Below are 22,214 nucleotides of genomic sequence, written 5' to 3' on the forward strand. Positions count from 1 at the left end.
AGGCAGATATATGTTTAGATTATTTTGATTTATATTTAAATAATTAAATAATCAATTATAATTAATTATAATTAAATAATCTATTATAAATTTGCGCGACTGAGATTAAATGGAAGTGGGGAGGAGGCTTCAATTCCGCTTTATCGCTTGCTCATGATCAGAGCTTCCATGCTCCAGACTGTATGACGGAAGCGTTTGAAAATTGCAGGAGGATCTGGCCACGCGAGACTACCTCCAAACAAACAACCAAACAGACAAACATCTTTGCCAGATACAAAGAAGATAAGTAAAAGACAAAACACATATAGGGCGACAACATCCATCGATTCCTAAAACACTTCTTGTCCAGGGCCTGTCAAGGAGCTGTCATCCAGGGGAAGGGTCACAGCTGAGACCTGGATGAAATGATCAGACGTGGCCAGTTGGTCAGAATGTTGAATGAACTGGTCAGACTGTTGAATGAACTGGTCAGACTGTTGAATGAACTGGTGGTCAGACAGTTGGATGTACTGGTCAGACTGTTGGATGAACTGGTGGTCAGACTGTTGGATGAACTGGTCAGACTGGGCCGTATGGAGGAGTTGACTGTAGAGGAGGATGGCAGACTAGACAGGAGGTAAAAAGAGAGAGCTATATATAAAATAACAGCACGTTTTAACTATACTGTGCCTATTCTGGGCATATACTGTAACAGGAGAAACATACTGCAAAATAAATATATACAGTATATTGCAAAAAATCAAGAAATAGCAATATAGCAGATCTACAAGCTCACAACATGTCACATTGCAAAAAATAAAGTCAGTTGACCATCAGAGTCACAGGTCAAATAAATCCACCAACCAGAGTTTTGGGCAGGCGTTGTCGTGAGATCAGCTGACCACCGTAGATGACCAATCCCATGAGGAGAAGTGCCAATAGACAGAATACACCCAGCAGGCTGAGGATGACATATACTGCAGGACACAGTAAAGTACAGTTACAGTTACATTACAGTAGGTATTCCTCCATCATGCTAGAGCAACCGAGGGCAGGTTAACCTCATGCAACATGCACTCATGGAGGATGTAACTGCTGTTGCATATGAGGAAGTAGCATCATCTGTGCCTAACAGATGGGGCTGATATGCCGAACATAGTTTTATAGCATAACTCCATGGAACCAATTACCAGATATTGAAAACAAAGTTTTAAATTAGTAGGTGTAAATGTGGATAGAATCAAGGTTGAGCGGCCTGGGCCGTGGCTCAGCGGTCCAGGCACCTTGGCTGGTAATCCAGTCTGGCAGTGTGCCGCGGGTTCGACTCCCGATCCCAGCGGCCTTTACTGCATGTCACCCCCCCCCATCTCTCTCCCCATTTCCTGTCAGCCTACTGTCTGTCCCTCCATGAAAAAAATAAAAAATAAAGGCGAAAGCCACCAAAAAAAAGAAAAAAAAAAGAATCAAGGTTGAGCAACTATATGGCATATTTATCAGTTAAAAATGGATCTTATAAATACCAGCTGCCAGACATGCCTGTCAGCTCTGCTGCCCGGGCAGGTCTACTTGCTTTGTGTGGCCTGGAGCTCACGTTGCTTTACATGAACCCGCAAATTACGGTAATAATTATGAAGCATCTGCATCTCTCCTCTTATCTGGGAGGATATGTTTTATCCTTGCTGCTTCTGGTCCTTGACTGAATTAAATACATGAATATCCTTTTGGGAAATGTACACTGTCCGATACGTTTGATATTTTATAATATCACTATTTAACGATTTAAGATTCAAGTGGGTTATTTGTCGCTCAGTCATACAGGTACAAGTAGCCATTGCTGGTTTGAGTTAATTACATTTTTTATTTTAACCACAGTAACCCTTGTGTCCCTATTTTGGGCATTGTTTTAAAGAATTAACCCTGATGTACCTGATTGGATGGTGGGAGGAGGGCTGGTGAAGGCACAGTTCGCTGGAGACGGGATGGAATTATGGTTAAAGATCGTCGTCACGGTGACTGTCACACAATACTCCACCTCTGGCTGCAGGTAGCCAATCACAATGTCTTCTTGGTAAGGTAGGTTGAGAGTGAACTGTAAACAGAACAGACATACTCTCAATGACACGACCCCGTTTTCTGCTCCACAAAGGGAGGGGCTGGAAGGAGCTCCACGGCTTGTGATTGAGTGAGACGGGCCGTCAGTGGGCTAGGGAGCGCTCCGCCGAGTCGGCTCAAACGAAGTTCGTAACGTTTGACACGGCAACTTGCTCGCTTTAGCTCGCGCGGTGCTGTCTCTCGTGGCTCAAGTTCGCTTCCGTCCACCTCCGTCGCGGTCTAACGCCGGGGCTCCACTGGACGCGTCACGGCCGGGCTCCACCGGGCGCGTCAGCGTCGCGTCTCCGTCACCGTCAGGGAATGTTCCCTTTTTAATCAATGAAGGGTGGCTCCACTGCCCGCGTTGACGGAGACGCGACGCGTGCATTAAAATTGAACCGGTGCGTTTTTTGACGCGACGCGACGGAGACGCAACGCGTCCGGTGGAGCCCTGGCGTCAGCGTTGCGTCTCCGTCACCGTCAGGGAATGTTCCCTTTTTAATCAATGAAGGGTGGCTCCACTGCCTACGATGCGTTGCGTTGCGCTGCGTTCGGTGACTGCTTTAAAATTGCCCCGGTTACGGCCGGGCTCCACCGGGCGCGTCAGCGTCGCGTCTCCGTCACCGTCAGGGAATGTTCCCTTTTTAATCAATGAAGGGTGGCTCCACTGCCCGCGTTGACGGAGACGCGACGCGTGCATTAAAATTGAACCGGTGCGTTTTTTGACGCGACGCAGACGCAACGCAACGCGTCCGGTGGAGCCCTGGCGTTAGTTTTTTGACCCGCGTCACACGCGTCCAGTGGAGCCCCGCCGTAAAACTATAGGGTGAAAGTCCCTCCCTTTGTGGGTCAGACAACTGTCGCCTGAATGACCAGGGTTTCCATAGCAACAATTAAATACAATGTCAACCAGCCATTTCCCCTATCACCTATAATAAAGACTCATGGTAACTTTCCCAAGCTTTTCTGTTCCTCGTTCGGCTGGTGGTTCCTAGATAGAGGCTGATCGATGTCAGTCGGACTTTTTTGACGCCATTTGTATGTGCAGTTATGCAGTTAATGGTCTTAGTGGATTCCTTTTCAGGATACTACATTACATGTATATCGATATGTTTTACTGTCCTATTTTGTCGCTGTCAGGTGCAAAATGTCTATTACAAAAGATGTGCTGTTTTCTTGCAAAATAATAATAATATTGGAAAAATCCTCATAGGGACACCAGCTAGGTTAAAAGTGGTTAAACTGGCACAATAATGTTATGAATTGAATTTGAATTGAAATTGAATTTGTCATATCATAATGATTTATTTTCTTTTTCTTACTCCTCTGCATTCCAATTCAATCAATTTGAGGGTCGTTGATATGAAAACGTTTGAGAACCACGTAGATGAGGCTGTGTTGAGATGCAGCTCTGTTCATCAGCCGCTGTTTCTCCTCGAACACAGACAGACATAGTGCTGTGATGATGATGGGAAGTCGTGGGCAGAACCACAGCGCTGTCGAAATGCAACCCCTCTGGAAGGTAAACGCAGTCTGCCAGCTAACAAGCGTGACCTTCAATATCCTGAACGGCTTTTGCGAGCGCCTCGCCTTCTGTTGCGTTGTGGTGTTTCAGTTTTGATTTCTTGGTAGTCTATACTGTTCCAAAACACTGAGGTTCTGAGAATATCACAAGTGTGGAAAAAACAAGTAAGTGTCTTGCTTAGGGCCACTTTGACATGTATACTGGGGGTTGAACCACTGACCTTCTGATTACCTGACAGCCTCTCAGCCCACTGAGCTACAGACGTATAGACTAATCTTATCCTATATTTTAACACCTCAGTAGTTCATGTGAAACTGAGTGTACCTGTGCTCCGTCCCTGGTCCTGCGCACCAGGCAGGTGAGTCCTCTGTAGACCTCCAGGAGCTGCTGGTGTGACTGGTGCCCCATAGGGATGGGAGGACTGAACTGCAGGAGAAGGCAGTTTCCACAACCGGAAACCGACACGCCAGGAGCACCCAGGACAGCTGTGTGCGGTCAGGGGTTAATGGTCACACAAAGAATGAAGGGGTTCATTTACTAGATCCATTTGAAGTGTATATTTATTTCTATATGGACTGGATATGCGTGTGTAGTAATTTGTGAATGCCAATTCTATAGTTTGTGAAAAACTACGGCTTGTTCAGACCAAAGATTTGCGACACAACAAAAAGGATTTAGAAGACTGCAGATCAAAATGGCAGTGGTCTGAATCAAGAGAGATAAGAGAGAAAGAGGGAGAGAAAAAAGAAGAAAGCGAAAGAAGCGAAACAAGAGAAAAGAACATTCTCTAGCCAATTAAAACCAGGAAAGCATCTGTGTCATTTTAGATGTTTGCATTGGCGTTGGTATAGGGGCGCTAGCCCCAACTATACACTGACACCACGGCGCGCAAACAGCGCCTCAAACTGTGACTCCGCCCACAAACGGGGGAAGTTGTGATTTTCGCTCGTTCACTGCAATGCAATTTGCGGCATTTTCAAAACAATATTGAGCAGAGTAGCGATTATCAAACGTATTTGCAATGCCATACGTTGAAAGATCTGTTGCCCGTGGACAAGGCACGCTACCTCCGCAAGTTAGATAGCATCGGCATAGATGTTTGTCCGTATGTGATTAAGGATTGGACCAAGTTGCATTGGGAGCCATAGAAAGGTGACGTTTTTGGGCGTTCCTGTCTAGCGTGGGGTCAGTGTATGTCCAGCTTTGAGGGTTTGTGTAAACATAAACATTGTGTTAACACAAACACTGAATGCCATTGACAATGAATGGCCAGCTTTGATTGAAGACAAAAGTGAGGACGCAAATTGTGATTGGCCAGAATGAGATGATGTTTGATCATGTATGATGATAAGAGTGCCCCTCACTTCACATATACACAGGTGTGATTTTTACATTTTAGAAAAATCATGGAAGTGTGAGAACTACTGATTAGAATGGGCCTCAGGCACTGGGCTAGAGGCAACATAATATTCTGTGTGGGATCTCACTGTCTCTGAGCGGCTGGAATAGGCCAGAATAGGTCCAGTTTGAGGTGTGGGTGAAGGTGAAAGCCTGGACTCGACCTTGATATTCCTCCAACAGCTCCTTGAAAAGAATGGTCACGTTACACACCTGGCTGGACAATAGACTCTCACAACCAGCGACTGGCTTCCACTTGCTCCTCCTGGATGGAGTGATACAGAGAGAGAGAGAGAGAGAGAGAGAGAGAGAGAGAGAGAGAGAGAGAGAGAGAGAGAGAGAGAGAGAGAGAGAGAGAGAGAGAGAGAGAGAGAGAGAGAGAGAGAGAGAGAGAGAGAGAGAGAGAGAGAGAGAGAGAGAGAGAGAGAGAGAGAGAGAGAGAAAGAAGTGGGGGGGAAGAGGGGACAGAGAGAGGGAGGGAGGAAATGGAGAGGAGAGAGAGAAAAAAAGCAAAGGAAGGAACAGTCAGGATACAAGTAACGACAACAGTAACACAGACATACTGACATACTGTATCCCATAGACTGTCATGTCCAGCTCATGTCCAATTCTGATGAAGACTCATTGTGTAGAGGGGAAAAAGGAGGGGGCCTATAGACCTCAGGACTCCAGTCAACAAAGAATAATGTTTAGGGGTACACCCTGCAATGTTATAGGGTTGAATTGGTAAAGTGCTATGCTGTATCCCATCCTACCTGAGGCGGAGGGTGTGAACTCTATAGCGTGTGTCTGCAGGCATGTCTGGAGCAGGCAGCCAGGTGAGCCAGTGTTCCATGTTCAAGGACCTGACGCTCACATTGAGAGGAGCCAGCAGAGAACCACCCACTGTTGGAGACACGATGCGATGTGACACTGTTGTGAAATGTCTATGAATAAACACTTTTACAATATTGCCCGACTGCTATGACAACCGAATAACATCTGTTCATCCATCCATCCATCCATCTAAAATAACACATTTCTCATACTGTCATAGTGACTAAGAGGTCAATAGAAGAAAGCAGGATTGAGTCACCACCATTGCTTCCTTAAAGGGGATGTAATTGATATAATCGTCATAATCATTATTATTATATATTTTGTTTTTGTTTTTACCAAAAAATAAATCACATCCCTTTTAAATACATGCACAATGACACAAACACGCATGCACGCACAAATTACATTATACTCATTTCCATTACAGGTATATATGCTGTTAAAGAGGGAGACAGAACCATCAGAGAAATAATAGTATAATAGTAATAACATTAATAGTAATAATAATAGTAATAACATGAATTGTTAATTGATGATTATGATAATAATAAAATGCCTGTATATCTATCACATTCCACCACATGCCTAACTACAGTATATGGAGCATTATCACAATGTGACTGCAATGAGAAAAGCAGTGATCAAATGCAAGCAGGTTATCTCACTGTATCTTCATTACCACAGTGTGAACAGAGTAGGGACATCCAGGTCGCCATTAAGAACCATCCATCCACCCACAGAACCAGGCTTTTCATGGCACCGCTAAGGCTCACGCCAGCTGATGACTGTGTTTGACTTAAAACACAACCTATAGATGAGGGTGGGGGGAGATCCCACGGTTGTGAAATGTGTAATAAGGTTAAGTTTCATTTTCCCCACTAGTCCCTCCCAGGGTCTGTTAACCCAGAGCTCATATATAACTCCTGAACGCTCCGTCTGACTCACACAAACACACACTGGAAAACGGCAGGATTGACTTGGGATCTTTGGTGTATGTTCAATACTTTTGTCTTAAATGTTATTCTCGATAGTAATAGTATATGGTACTTTGTTTCTGGCTTGTGCAAGTTTAATGAAGGGTTAGATTTTAAACATAATGCATGAATCTATAAAGACTTACTGCGGTTCCTTTCTACAATGACATAAATAGCAGATATAGTCTAAATGGTTTTTTTTATTGGAGTAGAAAAATTACATATTTAGCTAAACAGTGAAATATTAAGACTCCTTTGATCTTGGCATTTCATCTGGCATGAGTATAAACATGGTTTTCTGGTCTTTCATGAACGAATATATAAAAACATGGTAAACATGCATAATACGAAACTGTGATACTGATGATAGTGATTTGTAAGAAAAGGAAAAACAGGAAAGAAAAAGAGGTTGTGGCATTGGTACAAAATTAACTCTGAGTGCAGGTGTATTATGACAGCATACTGCTAAAATACACACATTCATTTTGGGAGAAGAAATTACTTAATGTCTTTAAATTGTACAAGAGCCAGTCTGTGTTGTAATTGTAAAGCAAGCACATGTCCACTGCTGATAACTGTAATGTGTTCTTAAGTCTTGTGCAACAAATTGTCTTACAATTTCAGACGGAAAACTCTTCATATGCTGAATGACAACGAAAGAAAATATGGTAACATGAATATATAAACATACAGTAATACAGAAATGACACAATGTAAAGCAAATATATAAAAAAATATATCTGGACCTGTGTGTTCCAACCTTCATCATAAAATCCAACATTAATTATCCTTGATGTGTGCACATTGTGCTTGTAACTTTATGAAGTTCCACAAGCATATATATTCAAGTCTCAACAACCTGGCTGCAACGTCAATAAATACGTATAGCCATGCTGGCCCAATGTGGCCCATGGATCAGGAGTCGCTCTCCTGTTTCCTGCTTAGCATGAGGCAGCAATGCTAGAATGTCACATGATGTAGCCCAATCCAACCCTTGATGCTCAGTGCCAAGCAGGGAGGCATTGGGTACCATTTTTATAGTCTTTGGTATGACTCTGCCGGGGATTGAACCTTCCAGTCTCAGCACGGAGTGCCACGGACACTAAACACAAGGCAAGGCCACTGAGCTGGTTTTCAAAGGACAAATAATACTTTAAGGAACGTTGCTGCTTTTAGTTTGCTACAAATAGTTTTACGTAGTCTACTACTGTTGTATTGCCAACAACTGTGAGGGTGTCAATTCTCGAGACACAGTACACATTGAGGAAATGCTGTGTCATTTTGTACCTGTATTCATCACAATATCCTGGCAAAAACATAATTAAGATAACGTAGTATTCAATGATGATGACACCTTCACCTAGTTAAGCAGTTAATATTGCTTTCACTAACCAAAGGCTCAATGGGGTTTGTGGAGTCAAACATAATTTCAAAATTGTGGGTTATCCTCCAAAACAACCAAAGTGTACCTCATTTATGCTGCAAAACATTGCTATGTTTTTATCTTGCCAGGCAACAGCTAATTTAAAATGTCACAAGTTTCTTATTTCAGCTTTTATGAGCTTGTACAACCAAGTTTTTCACCCACCTAACACCAGGGCTCCGCCGGGTGTTGTCAATAAAGATTGATTCTGATTCTGACAAGCAAAAGCATCATCATCCATTATCATTTCATTCAAGACATGATTCTGAGGTCCATGCAATTATCGTCAAGTCATCTGTACTGAAATGTGCACCATTGCATGATGTTGTTACTACACAGGTTTTCAAAGTGAGGGCACTAGGTGGCCCAAAACAATTAAAAAAATACAGTATATATAAATGTATAGTATATACAAATAATTCATAATAAATCAAATTTATAGCATTATTGTTTGTGCCAATATAATGTTTTACATTTAAAGACACTTCGCAATATGGGGGCTGCAGTCAGAGGCTATGGCTATTGGGGGTCCTTGGTATGAACAGGTTTTAGAACCTCTGTACACGAACAACTTTCATTGAATGTGTGAATCTGCCTTCTCTTTACTGTAGTCACTTTCAACCTGGTGTCCCTATTCTGGCCATGTCATTAAATGTACCAAAAAAACTTAAAAAAACTAGGCCTATCAAAAATGTTCAAAACATTTTGAACAGAGCTTATAGATCTGCATGACACCACCGACATACGCTTCATAAAATAGTGCTTAAGTAGTCAGGCGATAATGACAATCGAAAAGACACTGGTGTCACCTAATCCTTTGGTTACATTTTCATAATACAATCACTGCGTTCGCAACTACAGTATGTAGTTTCTCATGTAAGCCTATAGCTTCATACTTGACATGAAACATGTCAACAACTCGGGAGTTCAACTGTGCAGCCGATTTAAGTGCAAAATGGGCACTGGGTAATGAATATGACCAATTGTGTAACAGGAACAGAAATACAGGTTGTGTTGTGCGGAAGGTTCTGTCAAGGAAAGGTTTGCCAAAGAACCTTTCCTTGATAGGTAGTAACAGTGAAATGAGTGAGAAACAGGAGAAAGTAACAATACTGACTCCAACACAAATAAACAATGGTCATCATGCTCTTGTGTTGATATGAGGTCACCAGATTAATATTGTTGCTGTCGGGTACTGGAAACCTTGTATGTCCAAAACCGTTACTTTCAGGAAATAGAAAAAATAACCTGTAGTTACTATTTAAGTCACAAGCTCTTGTTAATACTTTTCATTGGTTTAATTTATAAAACCTACAGACACAGTTTCACCTTAAAAAACTAATCTCCAAAGGGTGGGGGGGGGGGGGGGGATATGGAGATATAAGGTTTCTGCCCGACAGCAACGATGTGATAGTTATTATGAGGTTGTTGTTGTTGTTAGCACGGGCTAAGTATGTGAGCTAACCAATTCAGAACATTAGCAGGACATACAGTATGTGAATTAATCCTGGTCAATCCTAAACAAAACATACATATTGTAGCTAGCTGTTCTGAAACCTAAAGTGGTTATTTCACGTTAAAACACTTGTGTGGTCATTGTAACATTGATTCCTAACATTGGCTGAAAGGCTTTAACTGTGCAACAGTGAACACAACCTGCTGTCTCACACTGACCGAGTTCAGCCCAACACTGGCAGGTTGTAACAACATCCTAACGCTTCATGTAACCACAACACTCCTCCTCCTCCTCCTCCTCCTCCTCCTCCTCCTCTTCTTCCTCCTCGCTAGCGGACGTGGTTTCCACAGCGACCTCCTCCATGGTGTCCGTCACCTCCTCCTGTGAGGGCAGGAGGAGGGGAGCAGACGCATCGTCCAGGGCCTTCTCTGCTCCATCAGAGGGAGGCGCCGCCGTGTCATGATTGACCTCCTCCGGCTCGTGTGCGCCGAACGACAGTGACCAGAGGTCGACGCCCTGACCGCTTCCCTTCACCCACACTCCCTCCACCTTCGTCTTCACAACGCCCACAGTCAAAGCGCCCAAACCTTGCACGTGAGGCTGGAGCATCATCTCACACGCCTCCGATGAGCCCAGCACATTTGATTCCGGCAGGGGAACGGTACTCAATACCGTACATTCGGACGCCGGTGTGTGGCGGTCTGTGCCTACAGCTGATTGGAGGGGCAATGTGGGACGGAGGGGAGAGGACTGGGTGTGGTCACGCACGCCATTGGACCACTCAAGCAGAAGAATAGGGTGTTGGTCTGAACCCACAGGCTCAAATGATGTAGACCCGGCCGTCGGTGAGGATGAGGATGAGGAGGATGAGGATGAGGAGCTGGGGGAGGGAGAGAGGGGCACGGGGCGAGATGTATAACCATCTCCTCCGCTCCCTGACGGGCTCTCCTGTTCCGTTTCTCCTTCATCATCGTATCCTTTCTCTGACTGTCTGTTGTTGTTGTTCCCTTCACCACCTGTAGAGGGCGACGCTGACTCAACAAAGACCAAGGATATGAGACCATCACAGGGTTCTAAAACTAATTGCTCCTCCTTTGGATGGATGGTGATGTCCAACTGAGAGAGAGAGAGAGAGAGAGAGAGAGAGAGAGAGAGAGAGAGAGAGAGAGAGAGAGAGAGAGAGAGAGAGAGCGAGAGAGAGAGAGAGAGAGAGAGGAAGAGAGAAGAATGAAGAGAGAGATAGTACTTGTAATGAAAAAGAAATGTAATTGCTGATTTAAATTAGCATTTTACATAAACTCTAGGAGAATAGCGATCAAAGTGTGTTTGTGAAAGGAAATGTCATTATTAAGTACATTATTATGTATATATTTAAAAGTTAAAACTGTAGATGTTTACCCATTTCAAGTAATATTCTAAGATAGAAGAGACAGATTAGATGTGAGTCAGCGAAAGAACATTGAGAAATAGAGTTGAGATATCATAGCAGATATTATTATATTATGACACAGAACGATAACACAATGTCAGATGTCAATCCAACAGTCTTATCTGGCAACTCTCTAAAGGACCTCGGCTTCTATTCTTTACTGTTCAGAAACACTTGGGGGAAGGGAAAGCCCCCTTCATGGTTTATCTTCCCTTGTGGTTTGACTTTGACTTTTACCATTCAAAACAATGGAACATTACCTGACTCTAATACCAGCGCGGTCGGCTCAACACGCACAACATCCGCCAAGTGCCAAGTCTATATCCCCCATGCCCCCTCCTCCCACCTACACACATGTTAACGTCTCCTCGTCTGATTACTTTAAGGCTGCATTGTATTTGTGCTAGGGGATAATACCAAAGGTTACGAGACAAATTTCAAAGCGTGCGATGTCGCTGGCGGATGGGAAACAAAACGCTGATGGAAAACCTCACATAAATTTAAAAGAAAATTCCGATGAGTGGCATTTAAAAAAAAACGTTTTACATCATTTTCTACCCAATTTAATCATTGCCATTTGGCCCAATTTCCCAAGTGAATTGTCGCTGTTATCCCCTACTGTGATTGCCAAACAGTGTGCTGAGGAACATTGGTGTACCTTGAGCAGGTGTGCCTTGAGCTTTTGTCACAACACATTATTCATTCATAAAAAGTAGGGTTGTCCCGATCACGGCCTTTTCAAATCATCGGAATCGGACTGTGAGAAGAAAAAAAAGAAACGTGATCGGGACATCCCTAGTATCAATATTATATCCATATCATGATATTAGACTGGATATTGTCTGTGATTTTGGATATTGTATTATTGTGATATAATATATCACAATAGTACAATATCCAAAATCACAGACAATATTTAGAGAACACGTTTATACCATATTATGGTATAAACGTGTTCTCTAAACAATATAAATATCGGATCGGGAAAAATCGGTATCGGCAGATACACTACTGTGTGCACAGAACCTTTGAGTACCTTAACAATAAATAATGAGGTACCTAATGACCCATGATCTACTCCTGAGTCCTGACCAGTGGACACGAAGTGGACAGTACTCACCAGCATGCTCGGTAGCACCGTTTCCAGGCAGAGAAACCCGGTCCACCACTGCAGAACCAAAACCACTGCAATACACACCACCAACACACACAGTGGCGCCACAATCTTTATAGCTGTGGAGAGAGAGATCCATACATTAAATACACATTTGAGCACAAAGACAGACTAAACACAGGCATGTCGGTGACATACTCCTGCCACTGCCCTTGAGCAAGGCACTGGTTTAAGAGTTTGAAGTTATGTTCCATAGAAGACCTATTGTTACTTTAAAAAATCACACCCGTGTGGACTGAGTGGTGTAAGGTATTATATAGCCTGATCAGCTGTGGTCTGACGTAATGTCTGACGTAATGAAATCACACCCATGTGAACTGAGTGACCACAGCAACCATGCTAATTTTTGAGTGGTGTAAACCACTCCTACAACTGGCTTTGTTAGTCTGTGCAGAAAAAATGAGCATGGTTGCTATGTTCACCCTGTTCACCCGGGTGTGATTTCATTATTGAGTGGTGTAAACCAATCCTACAACTGGCTTTGTTAGTCTGTGCAGAAAAAATGAGCATGGTTGCTATGTTTACCCTGTTCACCCGGGTGTGATTTCATTACGTCAGACATGATTTCATTACGTCAGACAGGCTATATTACACCACTCAGTTCACACGGGTGTGATTTTTTGAGTGGTGTAAACCACTCCTACAACTGGATTTGTTAGTCTGTGCAGAAAAAATGAGCATGGTTGCTATGTTCACCCTGTTCACCCGGGTGTGATTTCATTACGTCAGACATGATTTCATTACGTCAGACAGGCTATATTACACCACTCAGTTCACACGGGTGTGATTTTTTTGGTACGAACAAACACGTGGACACGTGGACACGTAAACTAACAAAGCTAGTTGTTGGAGTGGTTTACACCACTCAAAAATAACCAAAATAGAAGGCAGTGCTGGGCGATATGGAGTGGACAAAATCAAATAACATGATATGTTTGACCAAATACTGTACGTCGATATTGATATTGTGACGATAATAACAGTATTATTATGGGGATGCATATTGGTGTTCTTTGAGAAAAAAGCAACAGCAATGCCTATACAATAACTAAGTGGGTAAAGGAAAATAATTAAAGAGCTGGAACAGGGCACACTTTCATATTGTTTATTCAAATTTAAACACTTAAACCCTACAGTATATACTTAGTTGACCAGGGTCACCCAGGGCTCTACACTAAATCCGCTCCTATTATTCCCTCTACACCAAAATCTCTTGCCAGACAATAGTCGATCTACTAGCTCACAATGCACTGCAAGCTTTTAGAGTTGCTATTCTCACCGAATGTTCACCACAGAAGGAATAGGGATGCGAGGGTTCATGTGGTTAACACCTTACTGTCAGCATAGTCAGGATGGGTAAATACAGAGGATTTGCATCTGCAAATGTACAATTACATAATAATAACTAAAGTAATTAGTATTGTTATGAAACACCCACCCCTTCCTGCAGGTAGGTCAGTGGTGAAGGCACACACAGGCTGGCTGTAGTTGGACTCTCTTCTAGGCACAAAGTTCTCATAGAAACTGACAAACACACAGTACTGTCTGCTTGGAACCAGGTCCTTCAGAATGAGACTCTTCAGACCTTCCGTAGTCTGAAAGAACTGAACACACACAAAACACTTGAGGTTTAAGTTTCCAGAAATACTTTCACAATAGATAATACCAGTAAGACGCCAGAGGGCGAGACGCGACCTCGCCCTTTAGGGCTTAATTTTCGGGCCTTTTGAGAACTCTAGTTTTCGCCGGCTGCGGCTGCACAAATAACTTTGTGGCAGGGTCGTCTAGAGTCTAGAGTTTAAATGGACAGCTATCAGTCAAAAGGGAGACATCGAAGAGGAAGGATGGATGGGGAAGGATCAACATACAGTATGGAATGTCAGAACAGTTTCTGACATATATCCATTCATGACCATATATAGCGTGTCTTGGAGACGTGACTTGATGTGATATCACAATGCGTGACCATATATGGGGACATTCGCGTATATGGGCTTAATGGTCGTATATGGGCTTAATGGTCGTATATGGGCTTAATGGTCGTATATGGGCTTAATGGTCGCTCAGCGGCGGAAAAACGCCCTATGTACAGTATGGGGATTTTGAGTGACGACCTTCGGTCGCAATAAAGAATATGGATATATATATATATTACATGAACTACTGATCAACACTTCTACTGCTCAAGACGGAGATTAGCCCAAAGACAGAGAATTAATTGTTTGATATCAGCGAGCTACACTACAGTGACTACTAGGAGCATCTATTGTGCAACGTTCGACGTCATTCCCGGTTGGTGCGTCATCAAAAGTGTTTCCCCTCCATTATACTGGACGGGAGGAAAAATGTCTAATAACTCTGAATCTAAATCAATGATTCCAATTATAATCAAAGATTGTGTTTTTGACTGCCCATCGCGGTCCCGTCGCTAGTCGCAATAGAATAAATGGTTGGTGTGTGTGTGTGTGTATGTGTGTTACCGTAGCTGGTTGCGGGCTGCTCTTCTGGACCTTCAGACGGTAATGTAGGGTCTGGTAGATGTTCCTGAGGCGTTCCTCTGGAGGCTGCAGATCCACACATAAAGACCCAGGCCCACAGGGAGCCACCGTCAGCAGGGGCTGCTCCATCTCCGCTGGAACAAACGCCATGGAAAAAACGTATAGATCTGACAAGATGTTTGAGATAACAGTGACAGGCCCAAATAGGGACACCAGGCTGAAACTTAAGTGGTTACACCGAAGTTCAAGGACACTTTGGTAGACGTTTGGGTTGTGTAGTTACCTTGGATTCAAAATACATACAGTTTAGAAGGAAGGAAGTCCGCACACCGATCTTGCTCCCATGCTCTTTATTAATACATAGATAGGTACAACGTTTGGTATGAGGTTGGTTGGCGTGTATTACAACAGGTAACATGAACAAGCTGCTTTTGCAATGAGGGTAATTATCAAGTGACACACCCACCACATATACAAGGACACAGGGCCTACATTACATTACATTACATTACATTACATTACATTACATGTACAATGTAATGTAATGTAATGTAATGTAAGGACACAGGGCCTAAATGCAAACACGACCGCAAGGACTTTTCTTTTGCTGCTATCCCTTTTGGACTAAGTGTTTGACTGTATTCTGTTGCTGTTTTTACATTTCTCTCTAATAAACTATCCAATCAATCAATCAAACAGGCTGCATACAAAGATGTCAAGCCGAGGACTAGTAGAAACAATATTAAAGTGGCACTAGAGACGAGATTCCTAAACAGGGAAATCGAGGGTAGGGTGGTTTATTGGTCAGAAAAATAAATTAATATATTTTGATGTCTTTTGGTTTGCAGTGAATTATTTTGATGTCTTTTGGTTTGCAGTTAATTATTTATTTTTCTGCACCCTACCCTCGATTTCCCTTAGTGCCACTTTAATAATTTGTTCTACTAGTCCTCAGCTTGACATCTTTGTATGCAGCCTGTGTCCTTGTAGATGTGGTGGGTGTCACTTGATATAATTCTATATTTGCTGAATCAGCATTGTTTGTATTTGTTCAGGGGATAGAGAAAAATAGCGACTTTGAGGGCTGTTTCACTGTACAATGTAATCAATGAGGACCATATTTTGAATTATCAATCGGGAGCAAGTATTTTTGATATCTCACCCAACTTACAAGTTACATCATGGCAAGGTAGCCTGCACAAGCCAAAGTGTCCCTGCACTTTAAAGTAACAGCCTGGCATACTAGTAACTGAGTACATACGCAATGACTGTACTTAACCCATTTTGGGCGGGAACCCCTTTTGGTGTTAGCATTATGTTGTGCTTTAGCTATTGAAAAATAGCAGATCTACAAGCTCATAGCGCGCCACAGAGTGGCGCGCTACGAGCTTGTCTGCTATTTTTGAAAAATCGAAGAACGACTGACATAGAAACAGGATGTAGAAGACATTTTTAGAATCTGATCTCAGTTCAAAATGTTATACGTTTGAAAACTTGTGATATGGGAACAGAGTATTTCTACATTGTGGCATCGATACTTCTACTTAAGCAACAAACGTGAGTAATGCTGTTGAAGGGGGTCTATTGACACTTACTCTCTTTGAGGGGCACAAAGCCGTCGTGCAGGAGCGGTTCTGAGACATTGGAGCCCAGGACGGCTTGGATCTGTGTATAATACACCTTGTTGGGGTCAGGGAAATGCTCTGTCAGGTTACACAGCAGTGGACGCCGCACACGCTCACAGACCGACACCCAGCTTCCCCTAGAATACATGAAGAAGAGAATTAATTAATAGAACGCTGTTGTTGTTGTCGGGTGGAAAACTTATACTATGTTGACCAAAACCATTAATTTACAGGAAATGGGGGAGGGGGGACTGTGTTCCAATGGATCCAAAGTAGTTAGTATTTAGTTACAAGCTCTAAATGCTTTTCATTGGTCAAAGTTGATACCAAGCCTCCCTAATTTGGTGTGACATATTGTGAACTTGCAGATGTGCTATTTTTGTATATACGACAGCAATGGTATATTATTTAAAATCACAATAATCACATCAGTTCATTTGCCAATATCTGAGATAAATAACATACAATTTCATAACAATAATAACAATTACACACACACACACACACACACACACACACACACACACACACACACACACACACACACACACACACACACAAGCGTCAAGCCATATTCAGGAGTCTCAGGACATGGTACTGTAGCTACAGATCAGCCACTAAGATCTCTTGTGGTGTAATGTGGTATTCAATGTTTGGATTTGTTTACTAGTGTCTGTGATTAAGTGTGTGTGTGTGTGTGTGTGTGTGTGTGTGTGCGAGCGCGCACGCGCGTGTGTGCGCGTGCGTGCGTACAGTCATGCGGGATGGTTGCTGTGTGGACCAGTTGATCTGACACAATGGATGAATAAGTGACTCATGACATACAGTAGAGGCGTTTCCCCTGCTCCACTGGCTTCAGCACACAATCTGCTTTCAACATGACACGCGTTTTATGCATACTGTATCATCATAGGCCAATATTTGCAAACAATCCCCAGATTTTCAATAAATTGCCAATTAGTTATTTTAACTATTCATTATATGGCTAAGTATACAGGGCTCATGAATCCTAGCGTCCCTATTCTGGGAATGTCGTCATAGCCGAACATTCAGCTGAAATTGGTGATAATAAGCTCACAATGCGTTGCAATGTGAGTGACGCATTGTTAGCTTTTAGATTAGCTATTTTCAGTGAAGAGATTTGGTATAGAGGGAAAAGGAGGGGGCCAAGGATATTCCACCATGACCATGCCAAAGAATCTATAGGGTTAGTGACTAATCAAATGGGCAATACATTAACCAAAACCTGTCCTGATAACCTCTCTGTTCTGCCCGCTTCTCCTCAGTGGCTGGAGCAATTGATCAGAATTTTGCACACAGGAATTGACCGTTAACATAATATGTTAACGGTCAAAAACGGGCGTTGTTTGTTTGCATATATTATATGCAAACAAACAACGCCCGTTTTTTGCTTTCCCAAAATATACCCTCTTTATTAACGTTTTTATATGCCGGAGTTCGGGCTATGGGACCTATTGTCGCCATGGTTACAGCCATTGCCATGGTTACAGCCCCGCAAGCTACGGGATGACTGCTGCCCAACTACTGCCTAGTGCTAGCCATTGCCACACAGAGAACGCTAGCCTGCAAACTTATCAAACACTTTAATTTACGGCCCATGTCCACAAACACTGTGTTTTATGAGCAGGAGGGGCGTTGGATATCATCTTAAGAGCACTCGCACACACATTCAACCAACCAAGCTCTGCACACACTCCCACGCCAGTCTTCTACATTGACAACACCCCTCTGGAAACAGTACCCGACATCAAATACCTCGGCAGCATCAACCTTGCCTCCGCCACGTTTAGGTCGCCTAAGATCACGGGTCTTCACCAATAAGAACCTGAAGGCATCACCCAAGGCAGCAGTGTACCAGGCAGTATGTGTGTCCACACTACTGTGTGGTTCTGAAGCCTGGACATCTTACAGACGGCACATACGATCCCTGGAGGCTTTTCACATCCGAGGTCTGCGTAGGATCTCGGGCATCAAATGGGAGCACCTCATGACCTCTGAAGAGATTTACAAAGCATAGAGGTGATTCTGGCACGCAGACAACTCCGCTGGCTAGGTCATGTGGTCCCACTGGTCCGGCTACCTCGACAGATCCTCTACGGCCACCTTCAATCCGGCCAGAGGTCTGCAGAAGCGTTTCAAGGACCACATGAAGGTGCTTCTCAAGAAATGCAACATTCCACCCTCCAACCTGGAAAGGATAGCAGCAGATTGAGACACCTGGCGCTCTTCCTGCCTCGCAAGTGTCTCCCACCTGGAGGTGGAGACATCCCTGAGGTGCGCAGAGAAGTGCAGGCAGCAGCATGAGCGCGTTGCAAGTACTGTCCCACCAGGTTCAACACACACCTGCCCCACGTGTGGAAAAGTGTGTGGATCACCAATTAGTCTAAACAGCCACATGAGGGCGCATGAGCGCACCAAGCACTGAACCCCCCCTACCCACAGGAGATATGAAGTCATCATTGACAATGATGGACTGACATAAGCAAGTGTGTGTGTGTGTGTGTGTGTGTGTGTGTGTGTGTGTGTGTGTGTGTGTGTGTGTGTGTGTGTGTGTGTGTGTGTGTGTGTGTGTGTGTGTGTAAAATGTTCTAATCCAGGTTGTGTTGTTAGCACAAGTTTAGTTTAGTTCAAATGGCTTAAACATCTCGTGGTTGTGGGAGCAACGGGTCCGACTCTACAGCAGCATGCGTGTGCTCTGTGGGTACCAATGCACACAGGTGTCAAAGAGAAGTTGTCTTTTGAGATTTCCTCTTTGTTGTGTACAACTGGGTCATACTGTACAATCTGACTGCATGTGGAAGATGGTGACATGATTTTCCACTTACAGTTGGTCAGGTTGCAAAAAAATGAAAATGCCTCATCAGTGTTTATGCGCACGCGCACGCACACGCACACGCACACACACACACACACACACACACACACACACACACACACACAGTCACAAACAGTCACACACACCCTTACCGTCCAGAGTGGACTGAAACATTGTAGTACGTGTCTGGGGGAGTGTCTGGTCCAGGCTTCCAGGTCACCAGGTGTATGAACTTCTTTGAGGTCAGCGTCAGATTGTTTGGCTTAGGAAGTACACTCATAGCTGTAACACATTAGTCCAACATTAGGAAGTACACTCATAGCTGCAACACATTAGTCCAACATTAGGAAGTACACTCTACAACACATTAGTCCAACATTAGGAAGTACACTCATAGCTGCAACACATTAGTCCAACATTAGGAAGTACACTCTACAACACATTAGTCCAACATTAGGAAGTACACTCATAGCTGCAACACATTAGTCCAACATTAGGAAGTACACTCTACAACACATTAGTCCAACATTAGGAAGTACACTCATAGCTGCAACACATCAGTACAACATTAGGAAGTACACTCATAGCTGCAACACATCAGTACAACATTAGGAAGTACACTCTGCAACACATTAGTCCAACATTAGGAAGTACACTCATAGCTGCAACACATCAGTAACATTAGGAAGTACACTCATAGCTGCAACACATTAGTCCAACAACAACATTAGGAAGTACACTAGCTGCAACACATCAGTACAACATTAGGAAGTACATTCGTGATCATCCACCAATACAGTAGTTCAATGTTTTCTGTTCATGGGCAGGCCTGCATATTTTTTAACAACAAATTCAATATTAATACTACTTCTATTCAGTTTTAAAAGTAAATATTTAACCTTCACTTGAAATAATCACTGAAATAATTGACTCAGTATTGGGATATATACCGGTAGTCATAATTGCAAAAAACTAAAATGTGTCCAGTGGTGTAAATAGGCTTCCACCCACATTTTACAACAACACCACAATCATTTTAACCAAATAGTAGATAGTCTATAGAGGGTATGCACATGCATAAAATGAGTGGCAAATCGAGTGGAGATGTTACAGGCAAAGTGAGTTTAACATTGTTAACTTTAATGCAGGGTTATGCCTGAGTTAACCATGCATAACCCTAATGTGTCTATGGAAGTCATGTATACACACCCACTCACCTGTTTGCACCTGCAGTAACCATGAGAGCATCCAGATGACATTTGTCATGACCGTGACATATTCTCCATGGTGCTGAGTGGCAAAAATAAAATAATACAATCATTTCAAAATACTTTTTTGTTGTTTTTAAATGAGAACAAATCTATTTTGGGCCCAATATGTCTACAAATTCTAAAACTGCAACAGTTTGTGATATCCAGTCATTGAGTCAAACCCTTTTCCCCCATACTGTACATGTGATTCCCTTTTTTTCCTTTCCTATATATTTTTTAGGCCTATGTCTCTAAATGTTCTGATTAATTGAAAATGGTGGACCCCAAACAAGTGTAATGCATATGGTTCGTCCACAAGTAACAGTTTTTTGTATTATTTGAAATGTACCCACCCAGGGCCATTCCATTCTACATACTGTGTCAATCAATCAATCAATCAATTTATTTTCCGACCATTTTCTAACGTAAAGACTTGATTTATTTTATTTTGTATTTATTAATTTATTAAATTTGAGGAAGAAACTGTCAATTTAACGTTGGTGCCCAGCAATGCCCACTGACAGCCTGTATCCGTTAAGCTGCTAGCGGTAACTGAACTGAACTCCATCCACTAACAGTAGGCTACATTGATAGCACTGTTTGTTTTGCTATTAGCTGATATCTTAAATAAATGAAAAGCCATGAAGTTTAGAAATAAAGTGGTCCTATATGAGGCAGCTCTACACTGATCTGTATTCTGTACGTACCGGTACTTCAATTAGATTTACAATATTAAGACAACTTTAACTTACCCGCACTGTAACTTCTCCATGTTGTTTCCTGCCGAGATTGTTGTTGACATAGGGGACGTTATTGCCATGAAAATAAACTGGCAGTGAGTGACACAAGCATAACTGGTTTGGTTATGATACTATTAATTTATCACAGTTTATAACAGAATAGGCTGTTTTATTGATGTAATTTAATTTGTACGTGTTCATTGATGATTTGTATGACGAGTGGTGGAGCGGCTAGGTAAATCACAAAGTAAGATAAGGCAAATAAATACCCTATGCTCCAGGAATGGTAGGAAATCATGTGATCTAGTAGAAATGTAGTACTGCAGGCTGGCAGAGCAGCACAAAGGTGGTTTACAAAGAAAGTATGGGGTTCGGGGGAACCCTGCTTTGAGAGGGTATATCCATCCTGGGTCCCGGCTCCCTATACTCTGTCTCCCACCCAGCAAAATAAGGCTGGTATATTTCTATTTAAAAACAAAAGACAAAACAATTATCTTGATAACCTTTTTGATTAATCAAATTAGTGCATATATTTTTTATGTAGGCTAATACATATATTCAACAATCTAAATGGTCTTTAATAATCTATTAATTAGAGCGATGTGTTGTGTCATTCATTCTTACCTCAAAATAAAACTTGTTAAAAAAAGGCTTCTTGTAAATCAAATGCAAAACATGTTAGGTTTGACCACAATAAATGTGTCTACACACACACACACACACACACACACACACTATACTGTATATAGGTTATAGGCCTAAATAGTACATAGCATACACACATATACTAGTAATTAATATAATATACTCTATATAGAAATAGACCTTTATTACACAGTAATAAATATTAAGAATGTATTGCCCTAGACAATATATACATATTTGCACAGTAGACTTGTAAGGCAGGAATGTATTGATATATATATATATATCTATATCTATATAATTGACACATTAGTGTCAATTAGAGATCAAATTAATCGATTTAATCGATTAT

General features: G+C 42.5%; 2 protein-coding genes across 2 annotated transcripts; both read right to left on the reverse strand.

Moving 5' to 3' along the window:
* Window positions 1-38: 38 nt before the first annotated feature.
* Window positions 39-9,919, reverse strand: LOC306934858 (interferon alpha/beta receptor 2-like; the record flags this gene model as incomplete). Its single annotated transcript, XM_079517667.1, has 7 exons — window positions 39-605; window positions 844-956; window positions 1,906-2,068; window positions 3,920-4,080; window positions 5,083-5,258; window positions 5,749-5,878; window positions 9,826-9,919. The coding sequence occupies 7 exons, from the start codon at window positions 9,917-9,919 to the stop codon at window positions 330-332; spliced, it is 1,113 nt and encodes a 370-aa protein (XP_079373793.1). The 3' UTR covers window positions 39-329.
* Window positions 6,968-21,254, reverse strand: LOC306935764 (uncharacterized protein). The gene is made up of 8 exons (XM_079518958.1): window positions 21,230-21,254; window positions 20,445-20,517; window positions 19,380-19,509; window positions 16,362-16,528; window positions 14,749-14,900; window positions 13,707-13,872; window positions 12,215-12,327; window positions 6,968-10,781 (listed from the first exon to the last, which is right to left on the reverse strand). Exons 2-8 carry the CDS (start codon window positions 20,491-20,493, stop codon window positions 9,921-9,923), a joined length of 1,638 nt encoding a protein of 545 aa, XP_079375084.1. The 5' UTR covers window positions 20,494-20,517; window positions 21,230-21,254; the 3' UTR covers window positions 6,968-9,920.
* Between the last annotated feature and the right edge of the window lie 960 nt (window positions 21,255-22,214).

This window comes from Electrona antarctica (genome assembly GCF_951216825.1).
Source record: "Electrona antarctica genome assembly, chromosome: 13".
Classification (NCBI taxonomy): domain Eukaryota; kingdom Metazoa; phylum Chordata; class Actinopteri; order Myctophiformes; family Myctophidae; genus Electrona; species Electrona antarctica.